Source organism: Lepidochelys kempii, chromosome 1 (genome assembly GCF_965140285.1).
Source record: "Lepidochelys kempii isolate rLepKem1 chromosome 1, rLepKem1.hap1, whole genome shotgun sequence".
Classification (NCBI taxonomy): domain Eukaryota; kingdom Metazoa; phylum Chordata; order Testudines; family Cheloniidae; genus Lepidochelys; species Lepidochelys kempii.
In genome coordinates this window covers 187,335,668-187,355,527 of record NC_136380.1, presented here as the reverse complement: position 1 = coordinate 187,355,527, position 19,860 = coordinate 187,335,668, and the positions used below count along the sequence as shown (strand labels likewise).

Below are 19,860 nucleotides of genomic sequence, written 5' to 3'. Positions count from 1 at the left end.
GCACTGGTGAGATCTCACCTGGAATACTGTGTGCAGTTCTGGTCTCCCATGTTTAAGAAGGATGAATTCAAACTGGAACAGGTACAGAGAAGGGCTACTAGGATGATCCGAGGAATGGAAAACTTGTCTTATGAAAGGAGACTCAGGGAGCTTGGCTTGTTTAGCCTAACTAAAAGAAGGTTGAGGGGAGATATGATTGCTCTCTATAAATATATCAGAGGGATAAATACCAGAGAGGGAGAGGAATTATTTAAACTCAATACCAATGTGGACACAAGAACAAATGGATATAAACTGGCCACTAGGAAATTTAGATTAGAAATTAGACGAAGGTTTCTAACCATCAGAGGAGTGAAGTTTTGGAATAGCCTTCCGAGGGAAGTAGTGGGGGCAAAAGATCTATCTTGCTTTAAGATTAAACTCGATAAGTTTATGGAGGAGATGGTATGATGGGATAACATGGTTTTGGTAATTAAATATTCATGGTAAATAGGCCCAATGGCCTGTGATGGGTTTTTAGATGGGGTAAGATCCAAGTTACCCGGGAAAGAATTTTCTGTAGTATCTGGCTGATGAATCTTGCCCATATGCTCAGGGTTTAGCTGATCGCCATATTTGGGGTCAGGAAGGAATTTTCCTCCAGGGCAGATTGGAAGGCCCTGGAGGTTTTTCGCCTTCCTCTGTAGCATGGGGCACGGGTCACTTGCTGGAGGATTCTCTGCTCCTTGAGGTCTTCAAACTACAATTTGAGGACTTCAATAGCACAGATATAGGTGTGAGGTCTTTTTTAGGAGTGGTGGGTGAAATTCTGTGGCCTGCATTGTGCAGGAGGTCAGACTAGATGATCATAATGGTCCCTTCTGACCTAAATATCTATGAATCTATGAATCTATGAATCTAAGTAGGGCCACTTGAGAGGATCTGAAAGGGTCTGAACTTTTAAACCACACAGGAGAGTCTTTTAAATTCATAATGGATTATTTTTATATACAGAAAAACAAAACCCTTAAGACTCAGGGCTAGTCTACACTGGCAATGTTAAAGTGCAGTCGTGGCAGCGCTTTAACATGGCTTGTGCAGTCATGGCAGAGCACTGGGAGAGATTCTCCCAGCGCTCCAAAAAAAACCAAAACAAAACAAAAAAACTCCACCTCCACGAGGGGCACGACTCCCAGCGCTGGTGTACTGTTTACAGTGCTGCTTTACAGTGCTGAAACTTGCTGCGCTCAGGGGAGTGTTTTTTCACACCCCTGAGCGAGAAAGTTGCAGCGCTATAAATTGCCAGTGTGGACAAGCCCTCACTCTTGGCATTGCCACTACTGTAGACATTACAAAAACTGAAAAGGCAGTAGCAGGGAACAGATGTGAATGAGCTGAAAAAATTTGACTGGCTCCACCTATTGACAGGAAAACATCCATCAACCTTGGATTAGTACAAGGAACACTCAATTGTCCTTAGATGTATTGTTATTAAAGCCCTGCACAAAGAACATGGAGTGAATCAACAACATAAAATGCTGCAAATTGCCAGGTTCATTACAGTTCCTAGAGTTAAAATAAAGGAAGAATACTCTTATTATTGTTACTGAGGAAAGTGAAGTGAAAGAATTATTGTTCATCCCACACAGTGAACCCAGACTTCTCATTGCTTTTAGAGAAATGACTTCTTACAATTAAAATTTCCTCTAACTCATAACCTGGACTTGTCTGCAGAGAGAGGCTAACTCCTATTTCATCCTATTTACTTTTTCATTAGAGTTCTCATTTCTACTCCTTGTTTCCAAAAAGAATTAGTATATTAAATGGCATCTAGAAAGGAACTAGTAGCACAAAATAGTATTTTTTAAAATTTAACTAAAGGTATAAACATGAATTATGTTTTTAATACAATTTTAAAAATACATAATGAAATCTTTACTCTCCATCACCTACAGGTCTTTAGGGAACTCTTATATAAAAGTGTCGTAGGATTGTGGTATTAGGGAAACAGAGAAGAACCTAATAGGTGTCAAAGTCTACATCAGCTCTCTTCAGCAACCCTAGCTCTCTATAGAGGTGACATGTTGCAAGAATGGGAAAAAAAAATTTATTGTGTGTGAGGAGACAAAGATTTGCATAAATGAACAGTTAAATATACTGTAGTTAATATATTAAATGGCAAGCAGTAGTCCCTAAGGATATGACTACACTGCAATGAGACACCCGTGGCTAGTCCATGCCGCAGACTTGGGCTAAAGGGCTGTTCAACTGTGGTGTAGATGTGTGGGCTTGGGCTGCCGCCCGAAATCTGGAACTCTCCCACCTCACAGGGTCCCAGAGCTCAGTCCGCAGCTCAAACCCACACATCTACACCACAGTTAAACAGCCCTTCAGCCTGAGCTCCGCGAGCCTGAGTCAGCTGGCACAGGCCAGCCGCAGGTGTCTAACTGCAGTGTAGACACACCCGAAGACTAAAAAAACCGTAAGAAATGTACACAAAACAGCCCACGTATTTATACACAAATAAAGGAGATTCTCCCTTTTAAAGCCATTCAATTCTCCCAGAAGGCTAAATGTTCATTTCTTACCTGTGTTCCCATCCCCACTCTCCATTGGTGCTTTACTGGTTTCTGACGGATTGTTCATTCTTGAGTCTGCATTAAAAGAGAGGTAAAGAGATATAAAGTAATAAAAGTGGAAAATACTGATGTTGTCTTTTCTAACAAACTATGTATAAAATATTACAAGCCTGAATGGCATACATCTCGCATACAATGATGATGATCAGGGATGGGAGCACAGAAATGTAGGGCTGGAAGGAATTTCAAGTACTTATCTAGTCTATGTCCCTGAGCTGGGGCAGAACCCAAAGGATGCAATGGTGAGTCTTCCCATCATGGACTGGGCCATTGTTTTAAACCTCAGCAGCCACACACACAAAACAAGACAATGCTGAGAGAATAACAGAAAGGATTCAACAGGTCAAAGGTGCCCAATACTGTGAAAATTATAAAAGCAAAGGTCTGGTGAAAAAAGCAGCAATTTATAGATTCAAAAATACTGGCTTATGCTATGTCTAAATGTATTTTGTTTTTCATAAATAAGGAAATTCAGACATCACAAGGAGAAATATCATTTATCTAGTCCTGCATTTTTACTTGATAGGAATGTCATCAGTGTTAAATTATTTTTTATGGTCTCTTTCCAGCCTCCCTGTGGCTCAATCTCCAAGTGTGTTCTCCTAATTTGCAAGTTTATCAGTTTAATATGGCTAGGCTTGGCAGAATTTGATTTTTAATTTTGTTTTATAACTTTGACAAATAACATAGGTTTATTATAAAGCTTTTTTATTTTTATTAATTTAAATTTTCAGTTTCAGATATTATGGGGGGAGCTTTCAGAAGGGGTCAGACAATTATTTAATGACACTAGATATTGAGACTGAAAAAGTTAAAGCTTTATAATTATTTAAGCACAATTTGTGAACATCACATCAAAACATAAAAAGTAAATATCCTTAAAATCAAGCTCAAGTAAGTTCTCAAGCAGCATTTTTCTTACCTTGCCTATCTGTAAATTTCAACTACTATCAATGGAAATATTTTTTCATCAGTTTGTGTGTACGGTGAAATTTACATTTACTGATATTTATCAATAAAAATCTGATCCTGCCAAGCTTAAATATAGTGAATGCAGAGAGCCTTCCCAGGTGGCAGGGAGAGAATACAGTTTCGAGTATCTAACAGCTGTTGTCAGCACAGTATCAACTCTAACTCAGGCCTTCTCATGTCTTGCTGGTAACCGCAGCATCTCACATTACCATAGACACAAGACAAGACAGACTATGTCAAGGGGTTAAACAGAATAATTTGTACAGAGAAAAAACAGACAAATCCTCAAACATCTTCCATTAGCTCAGTATAAAACATAGCTCAGCTCTCAATTAGCTCAGCATAAAACTTTTGATGCAGGGTGTTCTTTTGATGGGTGTTAAGAGGGTTGCTCCTGTAATTGGTTTTCATTAAAGCAGCAGTTTCAAAACTCTGATCCAATGATCAATGGTCTGCACAGGGCTGACCACTGTCATTACCTGCTCTAGCTTGTTCCAGTTGCTTCTATAGGCATCCAGGATCTTTGTTGCCTAGTGGACTGAAAAAGCAGCTGGAAACAATGAAAAGAAGCCAGCCTGTCTCTCCTCATATCAGCTACTAAATAGCAGAGGAAACTGGAGCCACCCTCAGATACCACAACCATCACTGGTACTGAAAATGACAACCAGCAAAAGAAAGGAAAGGCATGCCAAGAGGCGCAAGAGAAAGAATGATCAGAGCCGGACAGCATGTCCAGCTAAGTGGGAAAGAAGGGAACCAGCCACAGGAAAGCTTGTGTGGGGAGAAAGGAAAACAAGCAGACCAGGCAGCAGAGAAGCATATGCAGGGATGGAGGGGAAGAGATAGGAAGGAGGAAGTCAGGTGAAGACCAAAAAAGAGTGAGTGAGTAGTTTGTTTGTTTAAGTCAAAAGTCATGAATTCAGTTAAAAATACATCAATAACTTTCCTGATGTAACTTTTCCATGTAAATAACAGATGTAGTTCACTTAGGTATGGCTTGAAAAATCCAGTCACCTATAACAAGTAGGAACCTTTCCCAAGTGAGGGGCACCAGTTTTTAAGAATCTCAATGTTGATTCGTTTGTTTGTTTGTTGGGGGCAGAAGGGAAGAGAATATTTTAGCCTGTGTGGCTAAGATTAAACCTTTCAAATGTGAGCCAACTGTAATGGATACGCTGATGTCTGCCTGAGCTGGCCGACACATCCACGGCCAATGTCACTGAAGTGTGTGGGAGGTGTCACTGCCTCTTAGAGAATCCAGGAGAGGCCTGCCTGCCACTGTCAAGGAGTAGGGACCTTGAGTAGGTGAGATTGTGTCTTGCACCATCCCCCATCTCTTGAAACAGGAATAGGTCAGTCCCACTTTTGCCGTAATGGGCATGAGGAGAGAAAACACTCCAGCAGAGGGCTATTTAGTCAACTATCCCAGTAGAAGGGTCTATGGCAGGGGTGGACAAACTACAGCCCGCAGGCTGGATCTAACCCACCAGCTGTTTTAAGCCGGCCCTTAAGCTCCTGCTGGGGAGCGGGGTCTGGGACTTGCCCTTCTCTGGCACTCCAGACAGGGAGCAGGGTCGGGGGCCGCTCCACGCAGATCTCGGAAGCGACAGCATGGCCCCCCTCCAGCACTCCAGTCAGGGAGCAGGGTCAGGGGCCGCTCCACATGGCTCCCAGAAGTAGCAGCATGGCCCCTCTCTGGCTCCTACATGCTCCAGTGGCCCCACTCCAATGGCCCCCTCCAGTGCTCCAATGGAGAAGGGACATGCCAGTGCTTCCGGGAGCCGCTTGAGGTAAGCGCCGCCCAGAGCCTGCACCCCTGAGCCTCTCCCCACACCCCAGTTCTGATACCCCTCCCTCCCTCCGAACCCCTCGATCCCAGCCTGGAGCACGCTCCTGCACCCCAAGCCCCTCATCCCCAGCCCCACCCCAGAGCCTGCACACCCAGCCAGAGCCTGGACCCCTTCCTGCACCCCAACCCCCTGCCCCATCCCTGATTCCCCTCCTGCCTGCCGAACCCCTCAGTCCCAGCCAGAGCACCCTCCTATACCCCAAACTCCTCACCCCCCCCAACAGTCTACTCCCCAGCCCGGAGCCCCTCCTGCACCCTGAACTCCTCATTTCTGGCCCACAGCCCAAACGAGAGCCCTCAACCCATCCCACACCCCAACCCAAATTTTGTGAGCATTCATGACCCACCATACAATTTCTATTCCCAGATGTAGCCCTAAGGCCAAAAAGTTCGCTCACCACTGATCTATGGGATGTGATTGGAGGGTTCCTTTAAGCCCCTTCCCATCCATACAGCCATCAACTTGTTGAAGTACTGTCAACAAGATCTCCATCCCAATAAAACAGCCCTCAGCTAGGTGGCCAGCAGAGGGTCTACTGCCACTGGTCTTTAAATTGGCTGGGGCCTGGCTCCTCAAGGCTGTAACTCCCCAGGGAGAACTAGTGTCAGTTTCTGTTCACTGACACCATAGCAAAGAGCTGTTTGTATGCTCCCCGTCCTGCCCACCTCTCGCAGAAGGGTCTGCGTGTAGGACCAGCATACATGGATTTACTTGGATGGGGCACCACCCAGCACTAAATTTGTTGAGGGAAAGCATTGGAAGTGGCAACTGGCATTAATTGCAGGCTCTGATTTTAGCCAGCAAGAGACTGGAGACTTGATCCACGTAATGATGAATGCATGACCTGTAGATGACGAAGCAAGAAGACTTGGGATACCAGTGTATTTCAGCCTAGTGGCAGCCTTGGGCTAGTAGGTTTTGGGTAAGTTTTTCAAGCCCTGAATACAGGGGATGTTATGAGTTCATGAATGGGAAAGAAGTTGGTCAGCATGATCACAAGTGGAAGGGGCAGAGGCCATAAGATCATTTCTCTGTTAAACTGTGGTCCAGACTTTGAAAAAGGATTGAGCCTCTGCATGAAGAAAATAGCACTGTGCTTCCCACAGGGCTTCATTACAGAGACTAAAGCACTGGGGCCCTGATCCCGATTGGGGCCTCTAACGGCACGTTATTATGAATAAATTGTTATTATTGAAGCTACTGAAGAAAATAAATTGGGTACAGAGCACTGCAAAATATAGTGGACGTTCTCCCTCTCTTTTGACAAAAGGCTCATGCAGCAAACCTTTGAAAATATTTTGTTCCACACCTACTGGATGATCAGTAGTTTGTCTTTAATAAAGCTGCAAATACCATTCCACAGGGCAACAAGAATAGTTTTTGCCAGACTGCACTGGGAAATCAAGGCTTCAGAAAGAGATTTTTAGTTGTTGTTTAGTGTTAGATGTATATGGGGAATTTAGGCAGGTAGTAAAATGTGCTTGCAGTAAGAATATTTTACTATTAAGATTCACCTCTGGTAGCAACATATTTGCAATGTTCTGTCTTCCATCAAATCCCAAACACCATCACAAGTAAAGAGATAAACCCACTGTAGAAACTTCCTGTCAGAACTGCTTTGAACCCAAGGAAGGATAAACCTTCATTACTACTTCACCAGCTTGATGTGTGTGTGGAAGGTGATGTTCTATGTTTATTTTGCACAGAAAGGGTCAAGCACTCTATCGTGTTTCCATTGCATACATCTGTAGCACAATACTGTTATGAACAAAATCTGTAGGGCACTTCTCTGTAGGGCACAAAGACCTACAATAATGTAATTGATTTGTTTTGTAGATACTCAAAATAATTTTCTTTTGCTATTAAAAAAATAAGGGTGTTAACGCCTTCTTTCCCTCCAACACCTTTTTCCCCTTTAGACTTTTCTCGAGTTTTAAATAAAGGCTGGGCTGCAAATTTCTGTCAATACCACCTAAAAACAAACCTCAAGCACAGAAGGAAGGATCGAAAGCAGCAGGTGCATGACTGAAATCAAACTCAGAGGAGCTTTTACATTCATTCTTGTTACTCTGATAGCAGAATTTGAGTGTGAAACACAGCACTACTGTGCCAGGCTTTCACTGCCCCTCTGATATTTCAAAAGGTATTCAGAAAAAACTAAAAAGCAGAGAATGGACAAGACTGGAGTGATAGCTAAATTGCAAATTAAGCTATGTGTACATGTAAAATCATCTTAATATAGAATTTTACACACTGTTTCCCCTCACCCATTCAAGGGAAACCGGCCCAATACTCCATCAGAACCAGCATAAATAATTCCCTGGGAAACACAGCTCACAGGGATTCCTCAATGCCAGCAAAACACCAAATGGGTCACTTGCAAGTTTAAGTCAAAGATTCACATGTAATTGCTGCATATCTGGAAATATGCATGTTCAGATGTCTGCTTAAAAAACAAACATCAGACTAACGATGGTCCAGTTATATCTTTTATTATAGAAACAAAAAGGAAATACTCTTAGGCTCCATGTGTGGAATTCAGAGCTCTGAAAGCACCACATTACCTACTGCAAAACCAATAAACAATTATTACAAATAACTTTTAAAATATAGAAGAGGGAAGAAATATGAGCACAGGACTGACAGGCTGCTAATGGAAATACGTTATCCCAGTACCTTAAGCATAGCCTGCATCAGCATCAATGGCAACTGTGACCTCCACCCTATTTTCCATTACACAAGAAGAAACCTTGCTATTATGTCAGAAAAACATATATACACACACAACATATACGTTATGTGAAGAGTTGATATGAGTAAGTGGTTTGAAATTGGAATTGTTTTGTTTTTAAAAATACTAAAAAAAAAAGAGTATATGGATCTGTAATTCAAGTCTTAAGTCTTAATGTCTGTCAGAAGTCAAATGCTTCTCAGAATAAAATCCCCAAACCAAAAACTGTAACTTTAACTGTATTAAAACTTTAACTGTATTAAATATCACCCAAACCGAAGAGCAGAATTCTCCTGAACCAGGAAAAAACTGGAATAGCAGGGTGGCACTTGCTGTTGATTCACTGGCGAGCTTCACCTTTAAAATGCCTTCTGCAGACCCTGCATATGAGATTAAGCCGCCATGCATAGTCAATCTCTCACCCTCTATTTCCATATTAAACGCTTATAAGAAAGAGCAGAGCTGGTACCCACCTAGAACGTAGTCACTGCAGTCCAGCATTGCTGTGAAATCCTCTACAGGCTCAGATAGTCCAAGGAAAGAAATAAAGAGGGGGAAGACTATTTCTAACAAATTTATGCTACTGCTCTCAACAGAACAAGAAAGGGAATGGGGGTGAGGGGGAGAAATACAACTTCAGTTACACCATAGCAATCTTCAACTGAACAGGGAAACTTCAGTTGCTCTGTGGAGTTTTAGTCTCTCCTACTAGCTGTGTCTGACATTGTCAAGGCGACTGAAGCGTGAAAAGTTCCCCTTTTTGTAATAAAACAGAAACAAAGATTGCAGCTGGCAGTTTCCATAATGAAGCTTAATCAGTATGCGCCTGATTAGGGCCTTATGCAAATCTCCCCTCGTTAGCACAGCAGCCAGCACTTTGAAGTCCATGAACAATTCATTTGCAGAGTACACTGAAAGCGTTCCCTGCATAATTTAAATCATGGTATAAATATTTATCAGCTCATTTGCATATTAATTGGCAGTGCATGAAGGGAAAAATTATCTCCCAAGTGCCAGCATAATAATTAGGGAACAAAATGAAATTTCTTCCAATAGCTTGGCTTCTCGGACCTAACTCAAGCACAGTACTCATGGAGCAGGGAGGGAGGGAGGGAGGGAGAGAGTTCTGTTAAAATGCCACTGAAATGACACATACAAATTAGAAACAACTCTACAGACTTTAGCACCTTTAATCTTATTCCTACTGGCAACAATAACTTCAGTAATAAAGGGGATTTGGAAAAAGCTTTCTATACCATCCAAATAGTCCAAGAAAACAATTAGCAAGGTAGGAGCTGAACACAGAGATGTAAACCTGGTGTTTTCCAAATGTTAATACAAACTGTCACGAGACGGTCCCACTCAAAAACAGAAGGCAACATTGGGGCAGAGAATCAGCACACTTCTTTTTAAATGGTCAAAAAAGCCTGGTGATTCATTATCTGCTAATTGCTTTGCAACGCTAGATTAACAGTGTATATGTCCAGTATTGTGTAACATTTGACACCCATTAATCTATCCCATGTGATGTTGCAAATAATTTTTAAACTTTCAAATCATTTCCAAGTAAAAACTACTAATCCCTTCTACAAGTGTAACCTGAGAGCTAAATAAAGCTTACTCTGGAGCTCGGATTCCAGGAGGGGGATACTTGAGATAAGGGTTGTGGTCTTTGGACCACCAATGGTTGGCAGAATCTTGCCCAGCAGTCTGTGGAATTAAACATTTTGAGACCCAGCAAAGAGGCAGTGGAGATTGGGAGTGGTTGTGGTCCATGAAAGGATATTTCTTACAAAGTGGTTCACAGAATGAACATACCAGAGAACCACAATTTTACACCAGCTCTATTAAATAAAATCTCTGATATAACATACAAAATCCCATTTCCAAGACAGCAAGAACAAGATATGTTTCCATGGTTCAAGGGATAAATGCATAGCCTGGATGTGAAAACTCAGCAGCCCATTTTCTATTCAGGAATAAATGAAGCTATGGCCAATACTGGATGAATGCAGTCGTGGCCACCTTAAGGTACAACTGTATATGAATTTGCAGAGGGAAAGGTACTTCTTTAACTAGTTGCTCTTCTCTCTCCTTTATGAAGTGGAATTCAAATCCCACCCCTTCACACCAAAGGAAAAAAAGATTTCCAATTCCCGTACTATTGACTCAAATTTATTTTCACTCTGGACCTCTCCTTCTGTTCAGTCTCACATCTCTGCCTACCTCTCATGGTAAGCCCACAACTCAGAATCATAACAGACAGCATCCACACTACAAAGTAACAGTTGAGTGCTAGATGGGTTGCTATAACAGTGGTGCTCTACTTGTTCCTATATAGCACTAAGACTTCTGGGGGGAAAATCCCATGGTTCAGAGAGTTTCAGTAAATGGCACTATTCTATGAATGTTTTTGCCATATATTGTGGGAGAACTCTCCATCTGGGGATCCTGGGCAGAAATGGCATGACACCAGCAACTCATTAAAGCAAGCCATTCCTGGTGCCTACTAGCCTCTGGCCAGCTGACAGCACAGTGAGATGCCCTCTTTGGGACCATTCTCAAAGAATGGAGCTCCGTATCAGAGACAGATGAGTTCAAGTGCTGATACTGGAAGCTGCATGTGAAAAGGGGAATGAATGCTAAGACTCCAGGTCAGTAAACAGGGAATAAGTAGATGACAAGAAAAGACCAAGGGGTTGGGTACCTGTCATACTGTGGGACGGCACTGGAAGATTAGTGCCCCTCAGTTGTTGTGTCACAGGCTAGCTGTGTCCATGCTACAGATATGACACGTTGGCAGTTGACAAGGGAGGGTCACTCAAGGTCTGCCCTATATTCCCAGTTGTGCTAGCCAACCTGCATTACTACCACCACACACAAAGGGTTTGTGTGTAGGTTCAAGGGGTCAAGATAACAATACTTGAGCTGTAACCTTGTGTTAACTTACTTGTTAAAACATGCCCTCAGTTATCTCCTCCTCAAACTAAATGTCAAAAACAGAACTCATCTTTCCTTCTAAACTGTCTCCACTAAACCTCTCCATTCTCCAGTGATAATTTTGTTACTGTGAAAGTAACCTTCCCTTTCACACAAGAACGGAATCTTAATTCAAAATAGCCAGAACCAGTTACCTTTATGGCACATTACTAATATCTTCTGTTTACTAAGATTTTGGGAGAGGACTGAAAGCCTGAGTGCGATGAGATTTGGAGTGGGGTACCGTAGAATTTACTGCTTCAAAATTATGGGCCAGTTAAGATCATTTAATTTTGTATTTGGGTTGCGCCATACTGTGGTTATTCCTGCATGGATTGCCATTCTAAAAACTCTCCTGGTGTCCTGAGCTGTGAATAGACCTTTTTTTTTTTCTTTTCTTTTCTTTTTTTTTTTTTTGGTATTTAGATCTAAATAAAATAACCCTTGCAAAATCCTGTCACTCTTTCCTCTAAGGGTTTGTCTACATCAAGAGAAAAGGTACACCACTTTTCCTAGCGTAGACATACCTTAAATCATTTCCAATATGTAATCGCTGCAAAGACTGGTTCTCTCTCAACTTGAGAACTGTAAACTTCTCCAATCTCACTTCATAGCACAAAACAAATCACATGATTTCTTCCTGGTTAATCCTTCCCTTGCCCTGTCTTTCCATCTGTTATGCCAAATTTAGACTGTAAAACAATACGCTCTTCAATGGCACTGCATAAATAATTTTTTTTAAAAAGATGGTTATAAAGCAGAAAAAAGGCATCTTAGTTCTTATAGTGAAAAAATCCAAAACGCTATTGGCAGAATTAAAGGCAAAGTTATTATCAAAGGCCTCCCATCCCACATGCTTTTACGGGGAGAAAAGAATCTTCATTTTTATTCACACAAATTTTAATCTGTTAGTAAAATGTCACTTATTACATGCCCTCAATGATCGCTAGGAAGTTTCTACCATTAGGTATCTCCATTTGACAAGTGTGACCTTTACAAACTTCCCAGGCACACTTTCTGCCCCAATACTGAAAGATTAGCCTCTGAGGCTAACAGTACATTAGTCCCACTCCTGAGCAGGGTACTGTGAACCCTACTGTGAAAGGGAGTATGGCATCAACCATAACATACCTCCCTTCTTAGTATCTCAAACTCTGGCCCAGTTTTATCTCTCAATAACCATGCAAAACACTGGATAGCACAAGATTTGAAAATAGCCCTGATAAGTATTCACTGCATCAACTAACACTGAAAATCCTCAGAGGAAGACTGCTTTCCATAGGTCATATCAGCCAAGAGTAATATGTTGGAGCCTGCCCAAGTCCCTAAACCACATCAGAATACCCCCTCCCCCCAAAAAAGAGCCACATTTTGAATCCTCAAAATCCCATTCCTCAAATTAAGAGACGAGATTTCCTATTACTTTTCAAACAGACCCCAATGTATTGTGAACAGAACACACTGATGAGCAAAACCAACCATTATTTATGTTAGCTCAATCCTCAGAGTAATTAACGACTGACAATAACTTCTTAATAATTAAGATTACAACTAGGTTCCATTATACATTCTAATTTTAGCTCCAACCCATGTTTTGGTTCGCAAAACTAGTTTGATCTAAAAATTGCTAAGTCCTGGTCTACACCTAAAACTTAGTCAACCTAGCTACGTCGCTCGGGAGCATGAAAAACTCAGCCTGATACACTCAAGTTAAGCAGACCGAGGCCTAGGACACCACTAGGAATTCTTCCGTCAACCTAGCTACCGCCTCTTAGGGGATCAATTACCTGCACTGAAAGAAAAACCCCTTCTACTGCTACAGCAAATGTCTACACCAGTGGTCTCCAACTGTTTTATGCACAAGGTCACTTTTTGAATTTAAGTGCAACACAGGATCTACCTCACTTCTTCCCCAGGCCCCACCCCTTCCCCGAAGCTCCATCCCCCCTTCCCTCTGTCATGCGCTCTCTCCACCCTCACTCACTTTCACTGAGCTGGGGTTCGGGAGGGGGTGTGGACTCTGGCTTGGGGCCAAGGAGTTTGGAGTGTGGGAGGGGGCTCCGGGCTGAGCCTGGGGCAGGGGTACAAGAGAAGGTGAGGGGTGCAAGCTCTGGGAGAGTTTGGGTGCAGGAGGGGTCTCCAGGCTGGGGCAGAGAGTTGGGTTGCTGGCTCTGGGAGGGAGCTTAGGGCTGGGGTGCAGGCTCCCACTGGGTGGCGGAGCAGCGGGGCTAAGGTAGGCTCCCTGTCTGTGCCAACCGCACACTGCTACTGGAAGCGCCAACAAGCGCGGAACTCCCTCCCCTCCTCCTCCAGGGGCTGCGCTGGCCGCTTCCAGGAGCGGAGTGGGGCTGGGGCAGACAGGGAGCCTGCCTTAGCCGCGCTTTTAGTGGCTGGAGATCACGATTGACTGGCAGAGGCTCCAGGATCGACCAGTTGATCGTGATATACGGGTTGGTGATCACTGGTCTACACTAGTGTTAGTGGTTTAGCTGCAGTGCCATAGCATCTGTAGTATAGACATAATCCTAAATTTACTCTGAAGGCTAAAGAACAATTTTCTGCAGAAGTCAAATAAAACTGATCTGTTAAGAGTTACACGTCAAACTTGCTATGATTTGAAATTTTTTATCTGCGTCTAAATTTTCTGTCCCCCGCGATTAGCTCAAACAAAACTCACTTCAAATTTTCCGTGTAGTTAAATCTCCCTCAAAATTCTTGCACATACCATATTTCCAGAAGATTAAGAGAAGACAGTTACCTGTTCCGTAGCTGGTGCTCTTTGAGATGTGTTGCTCATGTCCATTCCATATTAGGTGTGTGTGCTCGCCACAGGCACTGGTGCCGGAAGTTTTTCCCTCAGTGGTATCTGTATAGGACCGGCTCTGGAGCCCTCTGGAGTGGCGCACTCATACTGCGGTATAAGGGGTGTCAACAGCTCCCCCCACTCTCAATTCCTTCTTGCCAGAAACTCCGACAGTGGGGAAGGAGAGCAGGTCATGGAATGGACATGAGCAACACATCTTGAAGAACACCAGTTACGGAACAGGTAACTGCCTTTTCTTCTTCGAGTGCTTGCTCATGTCCATTCCATATTAAGTGATTCCCACGCAGTACCAACGTAGGCAGGTAGGAGCTCATGGACATGTAGATTGCAACACAGCTTTATCGTACGCAGTGTCGTCTCTGGCCTGCTAAGTGATGGTAAAATGTGCAGTGAATATGTGAACTGAAGATCACGTCACGGTTCTGCAAATGTCCTGGATGGGAATGTGAGCCAGAAAGGCCGCCAAGGACGCCTGAGGTCTGGTAAAATGAGCCCTCAATTGGCGGCAGTGGGACCTGTGCTAACTTGTAACAGGTCCGGATGCAGGAGGTGATCCATTTGGAAATCCTCTGCGAAGATACCAGAAGGCCCTTCATCCTGTTCGCTGTCACAATGAAGAGCAGGGCTGACCTGTGGAAGGGCTTGGTATGCTCCAGGTAAAACGTCTGGGCAGGTCTGACGTCCATGGCATGTAGCCTTCTTTCCTCAGTAGTGGTTGCCGCTTGGAACGAAACACCAGGAGGAAGATGTCCTGGTTGATGTGTAGGGAAGACAGCATTTTTGGAAGAAAGGCCGGACGGGGTCACAGCTGAACTTTGTCCTCGTAGAACACTGTATACGGCAGTTCCAATGTCAAGGCTTTAATCGCCGACACTTATCTCGTCGATGTTGCTGCCACAAGGAATGTGACCTCCGATGAAAGGTGGTAAAGGGAGCAGGTGGCCATAGGTCCAAAGGGGGGGCCTGCGAGCCTAGAAAGAACCAAATTAAGGTCCCACTGTGGGGCAGGAGCCCGGACTGGCAGCCACAGTCTCTCGAAGCATCTCAGGAATCTGAGCAACATGTGTGAGACCACTGTCTGATGCTGGATCAGTGGGTAAAAAGCAGAGATGGCTGCAAGGTGCATCCTGATGGAAGACAGGGCCAGCCCCTAGTTCCTAAGATGAAGCAGATAATCTACAATAGATTGTAAGGAGGAGTGCAAAAGGAGAGATGCTATGCTCAGATGCCCAGTGGAAGAACCTTGTCCACTTGGCCATGTAAGTTGCCCTGGTGGAAGGCTTCCTGCTTTCCAGAAGGACTTGCTGGACCTCATTCTAGCAGGCCCGTTCCTCCGGGTTTAACCACGCAGCATCCACGCTGTGAGATAGAGGGAGGCGAGGCTGGGGTGTGGGAGGCACCCGTGATCTTGCGAAATCAGATCTAGTCAGTCGGGAAGGGGTCAGGGAGCGGTCACTGCCAGGTCCATCAACAGGCCAAACCAATGTTGGCACGGCCAGATCACGGCAATCATAATGACTTGGGCCTTGTCTCTCGATCTTTGACAGGACTCCGCTGAAGAGCGGGATCGGCGGAAACACGTACATCAGGCCCCCTGACCCCAGAAGGAGAAAGGCGTCTGAGAGGGAGCCCTTGCCTAGGCCCTGCAGGGAACAGAACTGATAATATTTCCTGTTCTGTGTGATGGAGAACAGGTCCACTTGGGGAGTTCCCCACCTCTGGAAAAGCCATTGGGCTACCTCTGGATGGAGCAACCACTCATGGTGAGAGAAAAAGGACCTGCTGAGGTGATCCACTATCATGTTCTTGATGGCGGGGAGGTTACAGACCTCCAGGTGGATCGCATGCTTGATGCGGAAATCCCACAATCAGAGAGCCTCTTGAGAGAAAGCCTTGCATGTTGATTTAGAACATTGAGGCCATATTGTCCATCAACACTCTCACCACTTTGCCTGACAGATGCAGTAGGAAGACCCCGCAGGCTAAACGTACCATTCTGAGCTCCTTGACATTTATGTGCAACATCATCTCCTCTGGGTACCACGTCCCTTGGGTCTGTACATCGCCTAGCTGCGCTCCCCAGCCGATGTCTGAAGCGCCCGATATCAGTTCGGCCAAGTGGCACGGGCTGTCAAACAGAACTCCTTCCAGGACAGCCTTGGGGTCGGTCCAGCATTGCAGGGAAGTAAGTATCACCAGTGGTAATGACTTTGTCCAGGTGATCTCTGGACTGGGAATAGACTGTCGCCAGTCACTGCTGCAAGGGTCACATTCCGAGCCTTGCATGGCAGATGACATACGTACAATGCTGCCATGTGGCCCAGCAAACACAGACATATCTCCCTATCCTTTTTTGTACATGGCAGGAATTCTCTAAAGAACTGGCAGCAGTCTCGAACATGGCTCTCATCCAGACATGTCAGACAACTGGAGTGAGGGTCACACCTGCCTAGACTGCTTGGAACCAGCACAGGCTTAAAGCCTGGAGACCAAGGTATGCCCCAGTATAAGAGTTAACACCTCACCGTTAAAAGGGACTCAATGCCAAACAACCAAGAATGAAAGAAAAACTAGACTCACTATAAGAATGAGCACCACTAAACAAAGGTATAGAAAAACCAGTGATAAATGCGGAAAAACTTGAACAAACAAGTCCACAATCTCAGTCTACCAATTATGGGTGGTAAGGAATTGAGATGGGTCAGGGGCTGCTCTGCCCTTTATATCATAGGTCAATAGCATGAGCCTGTTAAAAGTGCATGCACCACCCTCACAGGTACAGCAAAGGGAAAAGCATCTCTGGCTCTAGTGCACTGGGTTCACACACGCCTGAAGTGGAGTGGACATGTGCAATCACTCAAAGAATATTTAAATAAATATTTATTTATATATTTTTATTGATTTAAATTTTCACAGACGGGCAACATTATGGTTTTAATTTTTTTCCTCCTATTTTTATCAATTTAATTTTTCACCGTTGTGGGAAAATAAAAGGGGGTATCAGATACTTATTATTTAATGACAGTAGGCATTGATATTCCAAAAAGCTAATAAAGTATTTAGTTACTACATGAAACTATATTATCTTGATTTTTGTGCAGACCTCCCATTAACATAAGCATATCGACTGACTGTGGCCTGAGGGTAACATGTAGTCCTAAATTTATGCCCCAGTTATGGACCATAATTAACAATGGAATTCAGACCTCTCCAAAGAACAGAGTTTGACACATTGATGCAGGGGATCATAGTTGTCCCATGACTGAAGTAAAGCAGAGTTTTATTTTGCAGCACAGCAAGGACCTAACATGTTGTAACCACATCCCCCATCACCATGCGCACACCGTTTTATTTATAACGTTATGAAAGAAAACTTTCTAAAAAAGATACCTAGGTATCACTTGTTTTACCTTCTTTCCCTTTTCCTCCTGTCTACTTTTGTCATTTTTACATTGAGCTCCCAGTTTTCCTCTCTTTCAGGGACAGTGTTCCACGCCAGGGCTACAGAAGAAATATGGTAAGGTTGGCTAGCATTATGATGTTTCTGCAACAACATTTCTAAACTAGCAAAAGCCCTACTGTTGATACAGTTATACCAACATACATGTGCTTTAGCTGACATCTTCCTTTTTTGCTTGGGAAACCAATATATCAAAAAAGGCACTTTTTTGTGTATAAACTGTGTCTACATTAGGAGAGTTTGCTGGTATAGCTATTATCAGCAAACCTTTCCTAGCATACACTTGGCTTAAGAAAGGAGACTGATTCCAGAGAATTCAAAGAATGACATAGAATTATTTCAAAACAGGTACTAAAAACTCTACAGTTGCACAATGGACCAAACTACAGCAAATTAGACAGGAAGATCACCTTGAAAAGTCTTCAGAGAACATGTATCCCAATAAAACAACTTAATTCTACAATAGGGATAGTAAGAGTTGAAGTCTGAATCCTACGAGGAATCAGGAACAAAATTTGATCAGAACAATACGAAAAAAAGTTCAGGATGCAGGGTAGAGAACAGTATAGGCAAACTAATAATTTCCTCCAAAGCCTAGCAGGAGTTTACATTTGGCAAAGATGGAGAGGGTATCTGACCTTTCACCAGGCCCTACAGCCCTGTGAATCTGGTATTTTAAAGTCTCCAACATGACAACCCTCCAGTGAAGGACTAAGCCAGCTTGTCAACCCTACAGCACGACTGCAACAGCAGTTTCACCTGCTAGAGACAAAAATCAGCATAGGAAAAACAAAGAACAAGTCAATGTACAGTGTTAGTATGCTCAGTTGTATCCAATCTCCACCAGTCAGTAAGGAAATCATGTAGTCCAGAATTGGCACTGGAAGGCCAAACGTGCAAAGGATTGTGAAAGACCGGAAAAGAATCAAAGTAGCAAATCAGAGATGCCAGCCTACCACCACTCTGCATACAGAAATAGTATGGTGTCTGGAGTCAGGCAATATCAATGTCTGAACATAGCTGCTGACCATTCAAATAGGCTGCAGTGGTACTGGCACCTCTTGGAACCATTCCACTGCCCTCTCAGTAAAAAGTAATGGTCACCATTGAGGAAGGAGGGATTTCAGCAGTAAAAGGGGAAGAGAAATGTAAAAGAAGATCCCCCTTAATTCCCCAGCAGTACTTGATATCACACTAACATTCTAATGTTGCATTAAGTTATTGACTGAAATGCAATTTCATAAAGACAAAAAAGAAGAGACCTGTAATCCACGCTCACTTTGCAGTCCTTCCCTGCCATTCTGAAATCTCCTATTAAAAATGCAGAGCATATCATGAAGTTTACTAGGATTTAAGAAATGAGAGAGAATGGTACAGAAATGTGTGAAACTACAGCCAATTTAATCTCAAAAGCACTCTCAAAACATGGTCAAAATCCACATACACCTTCCCAAAATGTCTACCAAATTCAAACCCCCGCGTGGATTTACAGGAACTCAGCTGAATAAGAACAGCTTTCCTGTCCAATGCAACAGTCTCAAAATGACACGCCTTTTCTGGCTGCCCAGTGGCTAGTCTATGCTCCCCTTTTTTCTCTTTTGAATTTCCCACAACTTAAATTGAATGCAAATAAGCCAGGTGTGGTCCCTAGAACAGCAATCGCAGATAGTCCCCACTGAGTTCCCATAGCAACATGCACAGCTGGCAATAAGAAAGAGGTTGCATCTGCCTCAGATTGGCTAGAAAGTTTAAACACTGAGTGAAATGCCAATTATAGTATCTTGTAAAAGAAACATTTAATGAAAAACCCATCCATCCTTCCTTGACTAATATAGCAAAATAAAACTAAGAGTATACTGCTCAGTCTAACAAAGAATGATTATTTTTTACCAGCAGAACAGGAGAAAACTAGCTGCTAGAGAAGTAGCTTGCACTTGTGCAGTAAAAATACTGAAGTTTAAGAATCTACTGTGTTTAGAAGATACTTGTGGAGCGGTAAAATGTAATCATAATTACGTAGGAGACTGAAGGAGAGTTAGGAACCAAAGTATACCATATATTTTAATATTAGCATTTCCTGTCAAGTTCTAAGGACTCTTTCACTAGACACCCTCTACCTCTTACTGCTACTATTATTTGGTTTCTACACTAACTTTAACATTTATAGAATCAAACCAAAGATGGATCAAATCTGAAAGCCAGCAAGCTGCTGTACTTCGCTCTGCTAAAACAAAACAAAAATGGACTGGTGACCAGGAAGTGGTGCTTGAGCTTCTTTTCCAAAATGAATACACAGAACATCATTGGCTTAACCCGATGCCAGATCGCTTGTCAAAAACAGTAGGGCAAATGCAGAACGCAAAACTCAGCCTGTTACTGTACAAACAAGACTGCCACCAACTCCTCACTCACACAGCAAAAGACTG

At 43.3% G+C, this 19,860-nt stretch overlaps 1 protein-coding gene across 9 annotated transcripts in view; it reads right to left on the bottom strand.

The window, feature by feature from the left end:
• The window catches only part of POU2F1 (POU class 2 homeobox 1), a 181,965-nt gene that overhangs the window by 91,255 nt on the left and 70,850 nt on the right, over window positions 1-19,860 (bottom strand). For 8 of the 9 annotated variants that reach the window (XM_073304768.2, XM_073304795.2, XM_073304805.2 and 5 more), the window contains one exon: window positions 2,568-2,633. In XM_073304768.2, coding sequence (XP_073160869.1) covers window positions 2,568-2,633 — 66 coding nt within the window. Of the gene's footprint in view, window positions 1-2,567; window positions 2,634-8,644; window positions 8,828-19,860 lie in introns of those variants that run through there. The other variant, XM_073304776.2, reaches the window with a different exon arrangement.